A 20,660-nucleotide genomic window follows, 5' to 3' on the forward strand; every position below is an offset into this window, starting at 1 on the left:
TTTTTAATATTTAATGCTGTATTGTTTTTAACACTTGATTGGAAGCCGCCCAGAGTGGCTGGGGAAACTCAGCCAGATGGGCGGGGTATAAATAAATAAATTATTATTATTAGCCAACCAGATGCTCTCTGGGAAAGCCGACAAAGCAGGAAGTCTCCCCTTGCTGTCTTTCCCATTAGCAGCTGGTAAACTGCTCATGAGCCTGGAGGCTCCATGCGCGAGAGGCAAATTGAATCTGTCCGCCCGGGAGTTGGCGCCTGTCCTGCGGCTCCGAGTTCCACAGTTCAAAACCAGCAGAAAAAGAGGAGACCCTCTTTTGGTCTACCCAGCAACTTCCAGCTTCCAGTCTCAGTTAATGGGGCCACGGGACCCTGGTGCTTTGAGAGGGGGAGAACAGCTTGCCCTATCCCATGTGTAACAATCCCCGCAATTAAAATGCAATATGACAAGCAGTTTTAAAAAAAACACACGTTGCTGTCACAGAAATAAGGTGACTCCTGAAAAACACCCTTTCGTGCCCCCCACCTTTCCCCCTCATCTTACAAGCCCCGAAAGCTGCAAACTTTCCCTCGGGGGGGGGGGTGTCCCCTTGATTGTTCAGTTGCCCCTTTCAGCAACTTTTCCATCTCTCCATTAACCTTTATGGACAAGGCCCCAGCCAGAAATTCAATAAATACTACTACTGCTACTACTACTACTACTGCTACTACTACTACTAAAGAACAGCACACAGATTTGTGTAAAGGCAAGCTGGAGGAGGGGTGTGGGGCAGGGAGGAAGGATATGTTTTTCATGAGAGGAAAAGAGAGAGCCATAGAACTGTCAAGTTGGAAGGGATCCCCAGAGCTCATCTAGTCTGACCCTCTGTGACGCAGCAACCGCAACTGAAGCATTCCTTAAAGGTGGCCCTCCAACCTCTGCTTAAAATCCTCAAAGGAAGGTTTCCATGTTGTTATTACTCTTCTCTTTCTCTCAGTATTCTGAAATATACTCGGTTGAGAGTGGATTTCGTGCTCTTTATTCAGCTCATAGTGGTGAGGAGGAATGGAAGTTCCCCCAGAATGTCTGCCTTATATACATTATTTACACAATGGGCCCCACGTGATTGGCTAATTCCGGGATTCTCCTGTAGGCCAATCAGGTTGCGGATTCCCTTCCACCTGGAGCTCGATTGGGGTGGCTCCTGTGGACCAATCAGATTGCTGCATTCTGGACCCTATTGTTCTAGGACCAATCAGACTGCTGCCTTTTGGAACCTATTCAACTCGGTACACAGCAGCTTCTCTGAATATTTTATCTCACTTTATTTGGGTAAGAACTGCATGCAAATTAAGGTGCTGAACAGAAGGAGCAGGTCCCTGTATGAGAGACAGGGAAGAGGAAATCTCTCAGGGTGAGGAGAGAGGGGTGCCCCCCCCCCAGGCGAGAACCGGTAGGACATGCCCTTTCGTATATGGGAAAAAAGTTAAGATATATTTGTGAGACAGGATCCTGAATTTCCCCTCTCTTCTACCTTTCCTTTCTTTTTTTATTCTCTTCTTTAATTTTTTTTATTTCTTGTGCAATTAGCTTGTCTTTTGTTGCACAGTGAAAGGTGTTAATAAAACTTTATTTAAAAAAACAAGGAAGGAAGGAGAGTCCACCAGCTCCCAAGGGACCCCCATACCTTCCCCTCGAAGCACTGCCTTTATACACCCCTTGCCATCTTTCCTGGGTACACAGCAAATTCAAAAGAGGATTCAGAGACTCCATTAAACCTCCCAAGAACATAAGACGAGTCTGCTGGATCGGGAGAAAGGGGGTGCAACCAAGTCCCACCATGTCCTGTTTTCAATTTGGCCAACCAGATGCCCCCAAAGGGAGCCCACCAGAGCCCCCTCCCCTCCTGTGGTTTCCAGCTTTTAATATTTGATGTATTACTGTATTTTAATATTTTGTTGGAAGCTGTCCAGAGTGGCTGGGGAAGCCCAGCCAGATGGGCAGGGTATAAATAATAAATTATTATTATTATTATTAGTAGTAGTAGTAGTAGCAGCAGCAGTAAAGGGACCCCTGACCATTAGGTCCAGTCATGACCGACTCTGGGGTTGTGGCGCTCATCTTGCTTTATTGGCTGAGGGAACCGGTGTACAGCTCCTGGGTCATGTGGCCAGCATGACTAAGCCTCTTCTGGCGAACCAGAACAGCGCACGGAAACGCCGTTTACCTTCCCGCTGGAGTGGTACCTATTTATCTACTTGCACTGTGACGTGCTTTCGAACTGCTAGGGTGGCAGGAGCAGGGACCGAGCAACGGAAGCTCTCCCCGTCGCGGGGATTCGAACCACCGACCTTCTGATCGGCAAGCCCTAGGCTCTGTGGTTTAACCCACAGCGCCACCCACGTCCCTCTAGTAGTAGTAGTAGTAGTAGTAGTAGTAGTATATTATTATTATTATATCCAGGAATATTTACTGCCTCTGACAGTGTGAGCATTTTCTAATCAGCCTTAAACTTTGGGACCTGTGTTTGCTGGAGGAGAGGAAGAAAATGGGAAATTAGAGCGATAAACGCTCTGCCCTCCCAGGGTGGCACAAAGCTACCCAGGCCGTCCCTGGCACAGCCCAGAGCCCCACCCTTGGCACACACGGAGCAGTTCCCGCTTGGCGAGGACCGCAAAGAGGAAAGAAAAAAGAAGAAAAACAACAGGTTGAAATGCAAATCAGCCTGCTCAGAGGACTTTGGCGATGCCCAGAGAAGGAGGGCAGGGTTCCCACTTGGAGGGCAACCCTCATAAGCTCACCCCCATGTCGCCACGGACCCGCTGGGCCAGGAAGGTGACCCCTGAAAGCCCTCCAAAACAATTTGCTGGCAAACAGAACATGGAAAGGGGACTGGAACAGGAATGGAGGAGGAGGAGGAAGAGGATTAGGAAGAGAAGCCTCACCTCTGATTTGGTCAATTTTGGTCCTCCAGGTGTATGGCTAACAGGGGTGATGGAGTGTGGCACCATCTGGGGGTCACAGGTTGCCCTTCCGAGCATTAGGAGAAGGCAGAGTGCCGAGGAAGGTAGCCGGGGCAGTGAAGGTGTGTGATGGTCTATTTCGGGGCTGGGGAACCTGTTGCCCGCCAGACATACTCCCATCGGTCTAGGGAAGGCCAGGCAGCGGTCAGGGATGATGGGAGTTGTAGTCCAGCAACATCCAGTTGGAGCAAAGCTTCCACACACCTGCCTTAGCTGAAGGCTCCAGATGCCAAGCTGAGATGTCTCCCTCCTGCTCCCCCCAAAAAAACAACCCAGCTAGTTTTGGCCCCCAAGTGGGACTCTGCCCCTAATCTCCCTGCTTAACAATGGTCAATTTATGGAAATGTTTATGTCTTGCATTAACTTTTTCATTTGATGCTAAAGATTCCATGCCTTGACATTTTCAGTCGCCTGGCTGTCAGATTGTTCATGCAGAGGTTATCAAAGAATTTATTTTATTCTGTTACTGGCTATCTTTCCTTGATATGAATTTTTAGCTCGGATTGTTTATTTCCCCCACAGATTAACCAACTGCTATGCGCTGCCTGCTTTGGGAACACACACCAAGGGGCCACGGACCACCTGGAAATTATGAAGGGTTTTGACGAACCATGTAAAAATTTGGCTGCCTGTCATAGCAACTGTAACCCGTTGAGCCAAACGTTGTAGGATTTATATTTGCGCTTTTAATGCCCCCTTCGATTTCTTATATATTGCATTTAACATTTTGAACTCCAGAATTTAAGTTGCAACGCAATAAAATACACTAAAACTAAAAGCAGTAATAAAAATACAATTAAAAACCAATATAATTTAATGCAAAGGATGCGCTGTCTCCTCGTCTTTGGACACAAATCCACAAACACGCTATGGACCACCTGACTTAAGCTTGCAAGCTGGAATCAATCTTTCAGTATGACAGCGCAAAAACTTTGGAACTCCCTGCCTGATGTGCTCTTTTTGACACCTGCTAAAAACCTTTTAGTTTAGGCAAAGTCTGTCCAGGCATGTAGAATGTTGATGTGTGTTTTAACCTCTTCTCAATATACTGCTGATTTTAATTTTTGAAAAAGTTTTAAATCTTTTTTTTAATTGTTCTTCCTGAAATTTTTAATGTTTTATTTTCTTTGTAAACTGCTTTGAATTATTATTATTTTACAATCAAATGGTATTTAGGGCCCCTTTGGTTTTATAACTACAAGTTGCTTTGAATTGTTTTTTGGTTTTTTTGTATTAAACCCGCCCTGGGACCTTAGGGTGAATTGTGGCAATAAACAACACGAAATAAATAAAAACCTTGGGTTCTGTAGTTCACCCCCTCACTAGGCTACAATTACTAGCATCTTTAACAATATGATTTCCAAGCACAATTCAAAGTGTTGGTGCTGATCTTGAAAGCCCTAAACGGCCTCGGTCCAGTATACCTGAAGGAGCATCTCCAACCCCATCGTTCAGCCCGGACACTGAGGTCCAGCTCCAAGGGCCTTCTAGCGGTAACCTCCCTGTGAGAAGTGAGGTTACAGGGAACCAGGCAGAGGGCCTTCTCGGTAGTGGCGCCCTCCCTGTGGAACGCCCTTCCACCAGATGTCAAGGAAATAAACAACTCTCTGACTTTTAGAAGACATCTGAAGGCAGCCCTTTTTAGAGATGCTTTTGACGTTTGATGTTCTATTGTGCTTTTAATATTCTGTTGGAAGCCGCCCAGAGTGGCTGGGGAGGCCCAGCCAGATAGGCGGGTATAAGTTATTATTATTATTGTTATTGTTATTACTGCTGCTGCTGTTGTTATTATTTGGTGGGCAGGGAGTGGGGAGTCACATGCTTCAAATGCATGGTGTGTGTGTGGGTGTGTGTGTGTGTGTGTGCAGCTTAGAACGGAATGGAAACTGGCCAATCGGAACTGCTCAGGCATTTTGTCAAGGAAGTGGGTGGGAACCATAAGGAGTTAGGGAGGGCGTCGTCACCTGCAGAGGGGACACAGACTTGCCTTGCCCAGAAAGTGTTTCCGGTAGAGCCGGGCTGTGTGGTTGCTCTCCAACTTCACCTTGCACGTTGGGGACTGGAGCAGCTCTGTCTCAGGGATGCTCGACAGCTCGTGGTTGGTGCCTTCGATCCAGTAGCCCCCAAACTGGGGCAGCAAGATGAGGGGGAAGGGGCCCTCTCGGCCCAGAACCTGGAAGAGGGGTGAGAGAAGATCGAGGTGCCTGTAGATAACCAGGAATGGTCCGTTGGGAGTTTGCCTCTCAAGTGCCTCTTTATTTAATTTTTTAAATTACTTTTCTGTACCACCCTTCATCTGAGGATCACAGGGCAGTTTGCAACACAACTCCCTGGGGAGAGCATTCCGCAAACGGGGGCCACCACAGAAAAGGCCCCTTTCTTGTGTTTCCAACTTCTAGCCTTGAGAAGGGCCTCAGATGATGATTGCAGGGTTTGGGTTGGTTCATATGGAGAAAGGTATTACAGTCCGGAGCCATTCAAAGCAGTTTGAATTGGGACCAGATGCTAATTGGCAGATAGTGCAGTTCCCCAGGATTGGACTTATACTGTCAAACTGTCTTACCCTGGTGAGCCAAATGGCTGCTGATTTCTGCACCCGCTGAAGTTCCCGGTCTTCAGCCCCATGTCTAACACCTTGCAGCAATCTAACCTAGAAAGTTAGGCTATCCCTGTCCAGATAGGGGCACAGCTGGGCCTCCAGCCGAAGCTGATGGAAGAGTTCCTTGACCACCTCCTCTTGCAAGGAGGGATTAATCACCTCATCCAACACAACTGGACTAGACTGTGCTCTGGACACTCCATGAGATTCATCTGCTGCAACAAGATCCCAAGTCAAGATCCCGGTGGAAGCAAGCGATTTTATCCTCAAAATGCTTTGCAGACAAGTCACAGCGAGCTACTGTTGCTTCAGACCAAAGCCCCACTTACTGGGCAGCATCTGGGCAGTATGACTCAAGGGCCATCACTAACGCAGGGATGTTCCTTCAAAATCTACTCCGAGCCAAACTGAGCTGGGTAGAACGCAACACTCTCCAAAAGCGGCCAACTCCAACTCGATGCTTCCTGGTACGAAGGAGACGGCTTCCACCTGCCCACTTATTTTCGCTTGCTCCAAGCAACCACCCTGCCAGAGGTAGACTTCTCCTGCCTGTGGAAGAACCACCACTGCCCACAGAAGACAAACCTCCCTCTCTCCCTGCGACACCGCCCACTCCTTACCTCGTGGACGCTGGGATAGGGGATGTAGTCCTCTTCAGTCTGCAAAACACAAAGTAGAGTCGGGTTAACCAACTTGTGGGAAAGGAGAAAAAAGGGCGGGCACGTCTGTGTAAAAATTGACCGAAACGGCTCCTTGCACAATTTGAAGGAAGCCTCAAAGGCTGCCAGCCACATGGATGAGTGCTGGGCACCTTGACTTGTGCCACATGGGTTTGCCGCAAGGATCGGGAGGTGAAACGAGGCAGAATGAGGTACCAGCTGGGCTCTACCTAGAGTAAAAGTCACAGGCCATGTGTGTGTGGGTTGCAGAGGTGGGGAGAACAGGATGCCAGAACGGAAGCAGCAGCCTTAATGCCAAGACAGACCCTTGGGTCCATCTAGCTCAGCAATGCCAACACTGGCTGGCAGCATCTCTCCCCACAAAGTAAGATTCTAGTCCTCATCTTTCTGATTTAAATAAGGACGTGCCTTATGACCACTAGGCCATCTGGCTCAGTGTTGCCTACCTTGACCGGCAGCAGCACTCCAGGATTTCAGGCAGCCCTACCTGAAGATGTTGCCAGTGGGGGACCTCGTGGAGTGCAGGCTCTAAGCCTGAAGGCGATACAACCCCAGCCCCCACTCCTTGGAAGTATCCGAGGCAAGACAGATCTCTCTGGGGCACCGGGTGACAGCCCCACACAGCGGCTTGCAAACATTGCTGCACTTCCTGGCTGGAGGGACCTCCCAGAGTTGAGAGGGGAAGGGGACAGAGGGGTCTCTGCCAGTCATGCAGAGCTTGGCAGAAGCACAGGCCGGAGCCCCCAAAATCCAAGCTAAAAGGAAGGCTGGCCTATTAAAGGATACCCACCGCAGAAACGCCCACCCGTTCCAGGCTGCAAGACCCCATTTCCCAGCAGATGGGGGGCAACACTCAGGAAGGCCCGTTGCCTGGGGCTGCCCTCTTCTCCCCAATGCCCAACGGGTACCCGAGAGGAGGAGGAAAGGAGGGACATACCTTCAGCGGAGGAGGGAAGGAGCATCTCTGTTCATCCATCCTGCTGCCCTGCAAGAGACATGGATGGGCCAGAGTCAACACCTGGCCATGCCCCCCCCCCCGCCCATGCAAGCCAAGAGCACCTTTGTTTTGGAGAACAGGTGGGTGGGTGGGGAGGACGGCGCCGACACATCCTGCTTGGCACAAGGACAGGCAAGGCGGAACGGGACAATGATGTTTGCAGGACAAAGGAGTATGTTGACAGAGAGGCGGTTCTGAGAGGACGCTTCTGCATGTGGAATGAAAGCCGCTTGCCCATTTCCCTGCTTGTAAAGACAGCCAGGTCTGTGGCATTTGGGGGGGTCAGGTCAAAGCTCCTCCACATTTCAGGCCTAGAAGCAACATCAAGGATCGCCTCTCTCTCAGCTGGGGCAGCCCCTCTCTGAAAATCCCCTCTGAGCATACACAGAGCGCGGATCCCCCAATGCCTCAGCGACAGTTTCCAGGAAGCTGCGATTTCACTGCGGCCAGGAATCCTCCAACACCACCTTTTCCTGCAGATTAAATCCCTGAAAAGGTGGCGGGCGGAGGGTGGGGGCAGAGAAACGAGAGGTCTGTTCCCTTTGCAACTGTAGATTCTTTCTCTCTCACATGCACAGATCTGGGGTCCTTTCTTCTGTTTACTGAGCAATACCAAAGCCGTCTCCCATCCGCCCCCCCCCCCACCAGCCTGTCCTGCCCCACAACCAGCCAGGCTCCTGTGAGTCATTTGGTGCTTTGTTGTGAAAGAATTTCCCAGAGCAGCTTATGTAAAAAGAGCCTCCTGGATCAGGCTGAAGGGTGCGGCTCCTCTGGTTCAGCATCCTAATCCCACAGCGGCCAACCTGGTGCATATTATGGGAATCCTGTAAGCAGGATCTGAGCATCACAGCACCCTTCCTTCTGTGGTTTCCAGCCAGGAGGCAGAGCACAGCTGTCAAGGCTACTGAATCTGTCTAATTCTCCTTTTTAAAGCCAGCCAGGTTGGCAGACATCACTCCAGTGGGAGGGAGTTCCACAGTTTAACGATGCACTGCACGAAGGAGGACTTTCATTTGTCTTGAATCTTCTATCATTCAGCTTCCGCAGAAGACACTTTAGATAAATCCACCGTCTTCGTGCAATGACTAATTGTATAAATTTGCATCATGTAGCACAAAGAGATGCATTTTTTCCACACGCACATATGTGCACACCCCTGCGGTGGAACGGACTCTCTCAGGAGACAGTGGGCTCTTCTTCCTTGGAGGTTTTTAATAAATAATAATAATAATAAATTTTTATTTACACCCCTCCCTTCCCGGTTCAGAAAACCAGGCTCAGGGCGGCTAACAACAAATTTAAAACACTTAACTGACGCAACAAAACCAGCATTAAATACAGTATAAAACGGGAATAACAATAAATTCAGAATTCAAAAATCAATTTAGGGGGGAACTCCATCCAATAAACATTAGATGATCACCAAGGCTAGCTGGCTAAATTAGACCCATTTGGGGCAGCGAGGAGACCAGGGGAGAATTAGCTGTGAGTTCCCGGAGCGGGTAATCGTCATAAAAAGGGGAGTGGGAGGGAAGGAAGGGGAATAAAAGATCAGGCTAAGTTCAAATTGAAAGCCAGGTGGAATAGCTCTGTCTTACAGGCCCTGCGGAGGTCGGGTGGCCACCTATCAAGGATTCTTGAGCACTGCGTGGGGTTGGACTAGATGACCGCTAGGGGACCCTTCTGACTCTACAAGTGCAGAGTCCTGACCATCTCCTGCACTGTCTGCTGGGGGCTGCAATCCAAAACAGACACACACAAACCCTGCCAAATTGGAGAAGGCGATTCTTGAAAGCTGCCTCTCCGTGCCCTGCCTTCCTTGCTTCTAGCCCAAAGATCTCCCTGTCCTAAAAGCACCTTTATCCCCTGAGGCAGGAAGGAGCCCGTGTCCTGCCCACATTCCCCCTAGACTGCCCCCGAGTGTCTGGTCACCCTCCGGTCTACCTCTGTCAGACCCGGGTGCAAGTCCAGGCAGGTCTTGCCAAGAAAATTTGACTCACCTGCATCTTCTCAATCATTTCAAACAGCTCTGTGTTCTGCAAGAGATCGGGGAGAAAGGAAGTAGTGGGTGATGGTTGGCTGCATGGGAGGGGTCAGAAATAGTCACCCCCCAAAAAAAAGACCCTGTCCCCCCCAAAAAAAGAGGCTTTAAACACAGCCTGAGAGTTGGCAAGATCCACTTTTAAACAGGCACTTGAAAACGATGCAAGAATCAGGGGTATTCCAAAGACTGTGGGCAATTTCCCACAACAACCCTGCGAGGTAGGTTAGGCTGAGAGAGGCAGTGAATGGCCCCCAAGTTCACCCAGGGAAACCTTAAGGTGAGCATCACTGGGGGGTCAGAGGGTTAGTGGATCTGGGCCCACTCAATGTCTGCGAACCAGAAAAACACCCCAAGGGTTCAGACCATCCCCTAACACCAACCCTGGCAAGGATCTTAACGGTCCTTCACAACAACCCCACGGAGTAGGCTGACCTTCTTCCCATTTCACAGAGGTGGCACTGAGTCTGAGAGAGGGTCTATGTAGCGAATCCACAGCAGCGGCAGAGATAGGGTTCAAGAGAAGAGCTGTACCCCCCCCCCCAGCTGTCAGATCGGCAGGGTCCTGGGCATACCCCGTGCCCACAAACATGGCTGCTTCACCAGGACCCAGGAGAAGATCAGTGTCGCCATCCCCCGCCCCCCCCCCTTGCACAAAGCAGCAGCAGGTGAGAGAGCCCAGAAGCGCAGCACACAAAGGGTTAACAGGCTCTCTTCACAAGGCTGGCTTAATGACTTTTCTTGGAAGGAGGTCAGCACTTGGCAGGGGAGAAAGAGAGAGGAACCCAGCAAGACAACTCTGCTTTCTGAATTTGCAAAAAAAAAAAAAAAAACCCACTCCGCCTGCCCTGGATCTGGCTACTCCGAGTAGACCCGCTGAAATCAACGGCCCTACACATCCACTTGAATGAGTGAAAACAGGCTCATCTAGTCCAACATTCTCGCCAAATACCCCTAAGAACCTAGGAATCTCGATAGACTGCTTCTGGACCTGGAAGTTCCATGGAAATGCAAGAAGAGCCGGATCACGCCCAGCACCCTGCCCTCACTGCGGCCACCCAGTGGGGAACCCTGTGGGTCTACTCTGAGTAGGACTAACACCAGATAGAGCCCCTTGCTCGCTCTACCACCACCAAACTCCTGTACGTTTCCTGCCTCCCCCCACCAGCTCCCCCACCCACCTTGATGGCCTGCTCTCTTTGCTCCCCTAAGTCAAGGGTCATCAGGAGCAGGGACCCCCAGACCCCCCCCCCAGAGGCTGTGGCAGCCGCCACCCCCTAAAGCCAAGACACAGCCCCCCCCCCATAGAGGGGTTAACTCACGCTCCAGCCATCCTCTACGGATTCCCTCCGAGGAGGAGGGGGCAGCCCGGGGGTCCCCGGGAGGGCTTGCCACTCGGCCATCAGCCTTCCTCCTCCTTCTCCTGCTGCTGCTTCGTGGGTCTCGGGTTCAGATCCTGCCCACACCCGGCCCGGGGCGCTGGAGGCTCTGTGCCTCTGCCTCGGGATGGGCAGCTTCCATGGCGAAAGCTCCCTTCCGCCTCCTTGCTCGCAGGAGCCCGGCGGGGAGAGGAGGGAAGCCAGCTCTGCAAGCCTTCCAGGGGTTGTCCCCTGCCCTCCTGGCGGATCTGCTGGGATCTGCTGCGCTGTGTGTACTCTTTGGGCGTGGAGCCAGGTGCTGCCGGAGGAGAGGCAGGTCCCTGCAGCCGGATGCAACCCTTCCCGGGTGTGTGTGTGTGTGTGTGTGTGTGTAAGAGAGATGGGGGGGGGGAGGGAGGCAGCGAGGGAAGCTGGCTGGCTGGGGCCTGGACCACTGGGGTCGCCATGGCAACTGGCCTACACTTGAGGGGGATGAATGGGAGGAGAGAGGGAGTCTGGAAGGTGGAGGGGAGGCGCGCTGCTAGGATTCCCCTCACCTCTAGGTCTCACATCTGGAGAAGGCAAAGTTTCACAGCAGCGAAGAAGAGGATGGAGGAGGAGAAGGAAGAGAGGAGCACCTCCCATCATTTCTCAAAATTTATCATTTGGCATTAAGAAATTGTTTTATTTAAATGCTCATAGTCTGCGGGTCTTTTGTTCCATTCAGAAGTATGATGATGATGATATTTATATTTATATTTATTTGCTTTTTCAAATCAAAGTTTTACAGTCACATATCCGACATACAACATAAAAACAAGATTCTAGGGCATCTCCTGGATTTTCCTCCTCCCCTTTGTGGGTCCTATTATTAAGTCCTTTCCTCCTGCATCTTTTATAATAATCCAAACATTTTACATCTCCATTATATCCAAAACTCACCATTAATGCTACTAATGATTTTAACTGTTTGCAGTGGTTTTTAAGATAAATCATAAATTCCCCCCATTCCTTATTAAAATTTCGGTCTTCCTGATTTCTGATTCTTCCGGTCATTTTAGCCGTTTCTGCATAATCCATCAACTTAATCTGCCATTCTTCTCTGGTAGGGACTTTATCTTCTTTCCATTAAAATAAATTCAACAATGTAAATAAGTTTTGATGGATGCAATAATGGAAAACCAATTGGTTGGGACTTTATTTTCTTTCCATGCCTCTAAGCTGCAAATGCATAATTCTGTGTGTTTATATGTTGTGTGTGTGTATATAAACACACACAAACATATAAAACAAGGCAATGCTTGGCCTAAAGGCCTAAAATTACAATAAGATTGGACCAGATAATCCATTGGGTCCCCTTTCCAATTCTACAACTGTGTTTTAAGGAAAGGCTGCTGTGTTTTTATTGTGATTATCTGTATTTTTAAATAAGTATGATATATGTTTGTGTGCTTTGATTTTATTAGGTTTGGATTGCTTCCTAATGCGTGTCTTTCCCCCATGTTTTAAGCTGTTTCTGTTTTATCGGTAATAATGGTGCAATTCTATGATTCTTCAAGGTACAGACTTTCATTCTCTCTTAAGGAATCCAAGATCTCTCAGATACCCAGGACACACACAAACACACACACGTGCGCACAGCCTCCAGCCATAACTCTGTGAAAGCAGAACTGAGGAAATAATAATAATCCTCTCCTTCTCTCGCCCTCCCCTCGCTCCCAACCACCTCGTGTGTATTTGCAATTAAGGCCATCAAAGCAAGTTAATTAGAGAGAATTAAGAGTGCTCTTTTAACCAGTTAATTGATCCTTTGATTGATATGGGGAAAGTGAGGACAGCAGATCCTCAATAGACTCTCAGGTCCTTGAGGCAGGGGTGGAGGTCTCATGAGGATAGCCCAAGACCACCCCCTCCTTCTCTCATTTCCCCCTCTTCTCAGAGTGGAGTTGATTCTCTCACACACCAGGGCCAGAATCTCTTTCAAATCTCGGGATTCTTAAGCCTGGCACAAATGGAGCCATGATGGGCATGGACCTCTGAGCATGCGCCAAGTGCCTCCCTCACCACCAGTAAGCAAAGCCGCCCTCCAGAGACAAACATAGGAAGGTGTCTTGTGCACAGTCGAATCTTCCAATGCAATATTGCCTTAAATACTAGGAGTCCTCCACCTTTCTTTGAGCCCAAACAAACATGCATTTTGGGGACCCAATTCTTAAATCTTCTGTTTCACAGAGATGTCGGTGTCGTGCCAGTGCTGATTAGGCCAATGCCCAGTGGCAGGTCTTGCCCTGCACCAGCAATGACTCTCCAGGGACTCGGGCAGGAGATGCTGCCAGCGGGGACTGAACCTGGGGCCTTCCTTCTGCAGGCCCAGCAGGGGCTCCAGCATGCAGCTGCGGTCCTTCCCTTAAAAAAATGAGTCAAGTTCCCAGTCCTCATGGTTCTGAAGGGCTGGTTTAAGCAGGAAGCTGCCTTAGACCGAGGCAGGAGACTGGTCCATCTAGCTCAGTGCTGCCTACACGGACCGGCAGCAAAGGCTCTCCAAGATTTCAAGTTGGGGAGTCTCTCCCAGGGGATTGAGCCTGGGGCCTTCTGCATGCCAAGCAGCTGCTCTGAGCTCTCCCCAGCTTGGAACAAAGGCAAGCTGAGTTCTAAGGAAAAACAGGTTCAAATCCTGTATGGAGTGTTAAGGGAAAATGCCAAGTGAGGGGAGGGGGGGCTCATCCACCGGAGAAGGTAGCCCGTCTAGGAGAAGGAAAACTTTGAGCCTAAACCTCCGCTAGCCCAGAGATGGAAAGAGGACAAAGTCCTGACCAGAGAAGAATGGCGGCTCAAGTTGATGGATTATGCCGAAATGGCAAAAATGAACGGAAGAATCAGAAATCGGGAAGACCGAAATTTTAAAAAGGAATGGGGGAAATCTATGATTTATCTTAAAAACCACTGTAAACAGTTATAATCGTTAGTAGCATTGGAATAACGCTTGCAGATTAATGGTGAATTTTGGATATAACGGAGCTATAAAAGATTTGGATTATTATGAAAGATGCAGGAGGAAATGATTCGTCATAGGACCCACAAAGGGGAGGAGGGAAGTCCGGGAGATTCTGTGGAATCCTGTTTTTATGTTGTATGTTGCGTGTTTGTGATTGTAAAACTTTAATTTGAAAAGCCAAATAAAGAAATCTATAGAAATAAAAAATAATAAAATAAACCTCTGCTGCCTTATGCAATATCTTTGAGAGAAAAGAAGGCTCGGGAGTAAAACCCGCACAAATCTGGAGCGGGGTCCCTAAGGTGGTTGGACGGTGCCTTGTACGTCTCCTTCCAGCGACTCCTGCTGCCAGGATGGTACCAAACATATTGCTCTGCTTTCTTTTGCACGTCCTCAGTGAGTCCTGCCGTCTGGGCAGCCCAGGACTTCCAAACACAATGCCCAGGCATTTCTGCTGGTGGTTTTCACATGAGCCTATCCACACACCCCCACTCTCTCCCAGAGGAGGAAGGTGGAGGGGGGCAGGAGATTCCAGGCAGGCACTTCCTTTGCCGAAGGACTCTGCTCCATTGACATTGGCAGCCGCTCTCAGAGCCCCAAACAAGGAGCCCTTTCACCTCTCTGTGTGCCTCATTTGCATCTCAGAGGCGGGAGGGAGGAAGGGAGAAGAGAAGCAAGCCTTTGGGTCTTTGCAGAGGCTGCCTCCTGCTCCTCCTCCTCTTCCTCGCAGTGATGGAGCATTGACTGAACAGCACTCTCTCCCCATTTCGAAAAGGAATCTAAAACAGGGGTAGGCAAACTAAATCTGGCCTGCGGAGAGTCCGGGAATCAGCGTGTTTTTACATGAGTTGTTTAGTCGTTTAGTCGTGTCCGACTCTTTGTGACCCCTTGGACCAGAGCACGCCAGGCACTCCTGTCTTCCAGTGCCTCCCGCAGTTTGGTCAAACTCATGCTGGTAGCTTCGAGAACACTGTCCAACCATCTTGTCCTCTGTCTTCCCCTTCTCCTTGCGCCCTCCATCTTTCCCAACATCAGGGTCTTCTCCAGGGAGTCTTTCCAGGGAGTCGCCTGGAGATTAAATGACGTGGGGAGGGGAGAACCATCTACTCCACGTTGAGTTCCTTGGAGAAAAATGGTGAGGTATCACAGCAGTCACGAAATTAAAAGACGCCTGCTTCTTGGGAGGAAAGCAATGACAAACCTAGACAGCATCTTAAAAAGCAGAGACATCACCTTGCCAACAAAGGTCCGTATAGTTAAAGCTATGGTTTTCCCAGTAGTGATGTATGGAAGTGAGAGCTGGACCATAAAGAAGGCTGATCGCCGAAGAATGGATGCTTTTGAATTATGGTGCTGGAGGAGACTCTTGAGAGTCCCATGGACTGCAAGAAGATCAAACCTCTCCATTCTGAAGGAAATCTGCCCTGAGTGCTCACTGGAAGGACAGATCATGAAGCTGAGACTCCAATACTTTGTCCAACTCATGAGAAGAGAAGACTCCCTGGAAAAGACCCTGATGTTGAGAAAGATGGAGGGCACAAGGAGAAGGGGACGACAGAGGACGAGATGGTCAGACAGTGGTCAGACAGTAGAATGTGCTATTTTATTTAAAATGCATCTCTTGGGTCGCTCCATGCACCGTGTCCATGGATAACCTCGGAGGATATGAAATTCACTGCATGCACTACAATAAAAGAAAATGTTATGAAAATGATATATAGATGGTATGTAACACCAGCGAAACTTGGTAAGATGTATAAAGTCAGTAATAAATGTTGGAAATGTCAGGAAAAAGAAGGAACATTTTATCATATGTGGTGGGAGTGTAAGAAAGTGAAAGGTTTCTGGGAAATGATTTATAATGAGATGAAGAAAATGTTGAAATATAACCAGAAGCATTGTTATTAGGAATATTAGGGAATGAAATTAAAAAGAAGGATGTGAAGTTATTTAGGTGTGCAGTGACAGCAGCTAGAATTTTGATGGCCCAGAAATGGAAACAGGAAGAAATGGCGACGAGGGAAGAATGGAGAATGAAATTGATGGAATATGCAGAAATGGACAAATTAACGGGGAAAATTCGGAACCAACGCAATCAGAGATTCACCGAGGACTGGAATAAATTTACAGAGAATATCAAAAATGCATGTGAGGAGCAATTAACGCTTGTTGGCTTTCAAGAAGCTCTGTGAAAATGATTGATAGAAATGTTGCTTAAAAGATATGATAAGATTAAGATTGTTAAAGTGCAATATAAAATTTAAGAAATGTAATTGTGATAATATGGAAAATTGTCAGATAGGCTGAGGGAAGTCTAAAAGATGTATATGTTAGAAGTGGATGTCAAACATGGATGGAATGTATATTGGAAATTGAATAAAAATTAATTATATATAAAAAAAGGATAACCTCGGAGGACGGGGCTGAATGTGTGGAGCGGGAGAGATGGCCTCTTCCATGGTTAGAGCCACCGTTCAGGCCGTGAGCAAGAGGACGATTCAGGCCACTAGAGCCGCCCTTACACTGACCCCATCTGCTGTGCAGAAGATAAAACAACTGCTTAAAGACAAACCTGACCATGTAGGCGTTATAGTTGGTGTCCGTACAAGAGGCTGTAATGGGCTTTCTTATACACTAGAATACACAAAATCAAAGGGGGACTCTGATGAGGAAGTAGTACAGGATGGTGTTAGAGTGTTTACTGAAAAGAAAGAGCAACTCACACTTCTAGGAACTGAAATGGACTATATAGAAGACAAACTGTCCAGTGAATTTGTTTTCAATAACCCAAACATCAAAGGAACATGTGGTTGTGGAGAAAGCTTTAACATTTAAAACACCAGGACTGTCACTTTTAAGACCACAAAACTGGTTTCTGAAGTAATCACTCAGTGTGTGCGTTTTCACAGCTTTAGGCTTTGTAATTTATTCTGCCTTTCCAGCAGAATAAAAGTACTGTGTTTTTTAAAAATAAAAAAATGCACCTCTGGGTTATTTGTGGGGCCTGCCTGGTGTTTTCACATGAGTAGAATGTGTGCTTTTATTTAAAATGCATCTCAGGGTTATTTGTGGGGTGTAGGAATTCGTTCATTCCCCCCCCCCAATAGTCTGGCCCACCACATGGTCTGAGGGACAGCGGACCGGCCCATGGCTGAAAAGGGTTGCGGACCCCTGGTCTAAAACAAGGATTTGGAGATGGGCGTCAGAAGCAACAGCCTCTGCAGGCAGGCAGGCCCTGAAGTGGTACACCCTCTGACACACACACACTCTGGTTTTTAAAATTATAATTTGGGTTTATCAAAAAGAAGACATGCCACACGAATCTCATTTCTTTTTTTTGATGGAGTTACAAGCTTGGTGGATCATGGGAATGCAGTGGACATAGTGTATCTTGATTTCAGTAAGGCATTTGACAAAGTCCCCAATGGTATTGCAGAGAAGCTGGTAAAATATGGACTGGGTGAGATAACTATTAGGTGGGTTTGTAGCTGGTTGACTGACCAAACACAAAGAGTACTCATTAATGGTTCCTCGTCATCCTGGAAAAAAAGTTAGCAGGCTTCTGTCCTGGGCCCGTTGTTGTTCAACGTCTTTAGAAATGACTTGGATGAAGGAATTGAGGGGATGCTCATCAAATTTTCAGATGACACCAAACTGGGAGGGATAGACAATGCCTCTGAAGACAGAATTGGGATTCAAAATGAATTTCGAAATGAATTTCAATAGGGACAAATGTAAGGTTCTGCTCTTCAGCAAGAAGAACCAGACGCACAAATGTAAGATGGGGGAAAATTACTAGTAGAACATGTGAAAAAGATTTAGTGGACCACACGCTTAACATGAGGCAACTGTGTGATGCAGCAGCAAAAAAAGGTGAATGATATTCTAGGCTCCTTCAACAAAAGTCTAGTGTCCAGATCAAGGGAAGTAATAGTACCACTCTTTTCTGCCTTGGTCAGATCACACCTAGAATACTGTGTGCAGTTCAGGGTGCCGCAATTTAAGAAGGATGTTGACAAGCTGGGACGTGTGCAGAGGAGGGCAACTAGGGTAATTAAGGGTCTAGAAGCCAAGCCTTATGAGGAACGGCTGAAGGAGCTAGGTATGTTTAGCCTGGAAAAGAGGTGGATGAGAGGAGATATGATAGCCATCTTCAAATATCTAAAGGGTTGTCAAATGGAAGATGGAGCAAGTTTGTTTTCTCCTGCTCTGGAGGGTAGGATTCGAACCCATGGCTTCTAGTCACCTTTATCAAGATCACTGGAGGAGGTCGGTGATTCTTTTGAGCAGGGCTGGTTGGAGGGTTTCCTGCTCTGGAGGGTAGGACTCGAACCCATGGCTTCAAGTTACAACAAAGGAGATCCCGACAAAGCATCAGGAGGAACTCAGAGTCAGAGTCAAAGTTAGAGCCGTTTGACAGTGGAACAGTCTCCCTCGGGAGGTGGACTATCCTTCCTTGGAGATTTTTAAGCAGAGGTCGGATGGCCATCTGCCATGGCTGCTTTAGTTGAGATTCCTGAATTGCAGGGGGTTGGAATAGATGACCCTCAGGGTCCCTTCCAACTATATGATTCTATGAATTTCCTGCTCTGCACTCCCCACCACCCTTGAAGGAAAAGATGCTAAGAACATCATAGGAACCCGCTGGATCAGGCCAACGGCCCATCTGGTCCAGCTTCATGTTTTACAGGGGCCAAACCCTGCAAATTGCCCAAACCTACTAGCAGGACCTTGAGGACAGCAGCAACAGTCGTTCCTTCTGTAGCTCCCAGCGAGTGTTCTTCAGAAGCATCAATACCTCCCAATAGCCACTGACAGCCTTACGTGGGTTTGGGCAATTCTCTGGGACGCGGGTGGCGCTGTGGTCTAAACCACAGAGTCTAGGGCTTGCCGATCAGAAGGTCGGCGGTTCGAATCCCCGCGACGGGGTGAGCTCCCGTTGCTCGGTCCCTGCTCCTGCCAACCTAGCAGTTCGAAAGCACGTCAAAGTGCACGTAGATATATAGGTACCGCTCCGGCAGGAAGGTAAACAGCATTTCTGTGTGCTGCTCTGGTTCGCCAGAAGCGGCTTAGTCATGCTGGCCACAAGACCCGGAAGCTGTCTGTGGACAAACACCGGCTCCCTTGGCCTATAAAGCAAGATGAGCGCACAACCCCAGAGTGGTCCACAACTGGACCTAATGGTCAGGGGTACCTTTACCTTTACCTTACTGGGTTTGGCAGCCATCCACAGTTCAAGTCTGTGCTGTGTGCAGAAACCCCTTTTTTTCTCCATCCCAAACAGTTTCACAGGATGCCCACCAGCTCATCTGCCTCGAACAACGTAGGAGGGACAGTGCCTATCGCTGCCAGGCAGCAAGGCGTCCAAGCAGGAATCCTGCCCCGAATGCCAAAGTGGCCCCTCGCTGGGCCAAGGGCACAGCCTCCACCTCCTCCTCAGGAGCCCTAATGATTCAGGCTCTCCTCACCCCAGAGACCTGCGGGGGCACCTCCGTTGCCATGGGGACCACCCACAAGCTGGAGCTATGCATCACACACACGGGCAGGCGGGTGGACTCAAATCATTGCAAGCCTCAGGAAACAGCGAGCCCCTTCCCCCACCTGCCTGGTAACAAGACCCCCAACTTAGGGGAGGAGATGGGGGGTGAGCTGGAGGTGGTGGGCAGAAAGGAAGGAAGGAAGAGGGCAGAACTGCAGGTCATGGGCCACAGGGAGGTTAGGCTGGCCTCAACCAGAGCCAGGGCTTTTTCAGCTGTGGCCTCGATCTGGTGGAATGCTCTGTCACGAGAGACAAGGGCCCTGGAGGACTTGACATCTTTCCGCAGGGCCTGCAAGACAGAGCTGTTCCACCAGGCCTTTGGCCAAGGCACAGCCTGACCCCCTTGTTTGGTAATCCTCACAGAACTCTATCCCAATGGTTGCCATTAATTTGATTTGAACTGATTTTATAATGAACTGATTGAGGTTGAATCCTGACAAGACAGAAGTACTGTTTTTGGGGGACAGGGGGCGGGCGGGTGTGGGGGATTCCCTGGTCCTGAATGGGGTAACTGTGCCCCTGAAGGACCAGGTGCGCAGCCTGGGAGTCATTTTGGACTCACAGCTGTCCATGGAGGCGCAGGTTAATTCTGTGTCTACCAGCTCCATCTGGTACGCAGGCTGAGACCCTACCTGCCCGCAGACTGTCTCACCAGAGTAGTGCATGCTCTAGTTATCACTCTCTCACTCAGACTACTGCCATACGCTCTACGTGGGGCTACCTTTGACGGTGACCCAGAAACTACAACTAATTCAGAATGCGGCAGCTAGACTGGTGACTGGGGGCGGCCGCCGAGACCATGTAACACCGGTCTTGAAAGACCTACATTGGCTCCCAGTACATTTCCAAGCACAATTCAAAGGGTTGGTGCTGACCTTTAAAGCCCTAAATGGCCTCGGTCCTGTATACCTGAAGGAGCGTCTCCACCCCCATCGTTCTACCTGGACACTGAGGTCCAGCTCTGAGGGCCTTCTGGCCGTTCCTTCATTGCGAGAAGTGAGGTTACAGGGAACCAGACAGAGGGCCTTCTCGGTAGTGGCGCCCGCCCTGTGGAATGCCCTCCCTTCAAATGTGAAGGAAATAAGCAGCTATCCTATCTTTAAAAGACATCTGAAGGCAGCCTTGTTTAGGGAAGTTTTTAATATTTAATGCTGTACTGTTTTTAACACTTGATTGGGAGTTGCCCAGAGTGGCCGGGGAAATTCAGCCAGATGGGCGGGGTATAAATAAATTACTATTATTATTATTATTATTATTATTATTATTATTATTATGCAACCAGAGGCAGGTGGAGTTGGCAGGCTCCTTCTCCAGGTTGCCTTGCTGGGTGAGACACACAGGTTTGGTCTCCCTTGACATTACTCACCTTTGTGGAGAAGGGAGCTTGCTTTGGGTCTCAAGGGGTTGGTCGTAACCAGAAGCCGCTCGGTGCCCACCTACAGCACTCCA

General features: G+C 48.9%; 1 protein-coding gene and 1 pseudogene across 6 annotated transcripts in view; one reads left to right on the forward strand and one right to left on the reverse strand.

Annotated features, from left to right (window-relative positions):
* Positions 1 to 20,660, reverse strand: part of RAP1GAP (RAP1 GTPase activating protein) — a 107,586-nt gene that overhangs the window by 35,281 nt on the left and 51,645 nt on the right. For 4 of the 5 annotated variants that reach the window (XM_083750201.1, XM_083750199.1, XM_083750198.1 and 1 more), the window contains exons 4-7: positions 9,279 to 9,314; positions 7,219 to 7,266; positions 6,222 to 6,260; positions 4,990 to 5,175 (exon numbers count right to left, since the gene is read on the reverse strand). In XM_083750201.1, coding sequence (XP_083606327.1) covers positions 4,990 to 5,175; positions 6,222 to 6,260; positions 7,219 to 7,266; positions 9,279 to 9,296 — 291 coding nt within the window. In that variant the 5' untranslated portion in view covers positions 9,297 to 9,314. Of the gene's footprint in view, positions 1 to 4,989; positions 5,176 to 6,221; positions 6,261 to 7,218; positions 7,267 to 9,278; positions 9,315 to 10,641; positions 11,121 to 20,660 lie in introns of those variants that run through there. The other variant, XM_083750200.1, reaches the window with a different exon arrangement.
* Positions 16,081 to 16,609, forward strand: LOC310850158 (iron-sulfur cluster assembly 1 homolog, mitochondrial pseudogene; annotated as a pseudogene). The gene has a single exon. The product of its transcript is annotated as an iron-sulfur cluster assembly 1 homolog, mitochondrial pseudogene (transcript).

Source organism: Podarcis gaigeae, assembly GCF_964106915.1.
Source record: "Podarcis gaigeae genome assembly, chromosome: 8".
Taxonomy (NCBI): Eukaryota; Metazoa; Chordata; class Lepidosauria; order Squamata; family Lacertidae; genus Podarcis; species Podarcis gaigeae.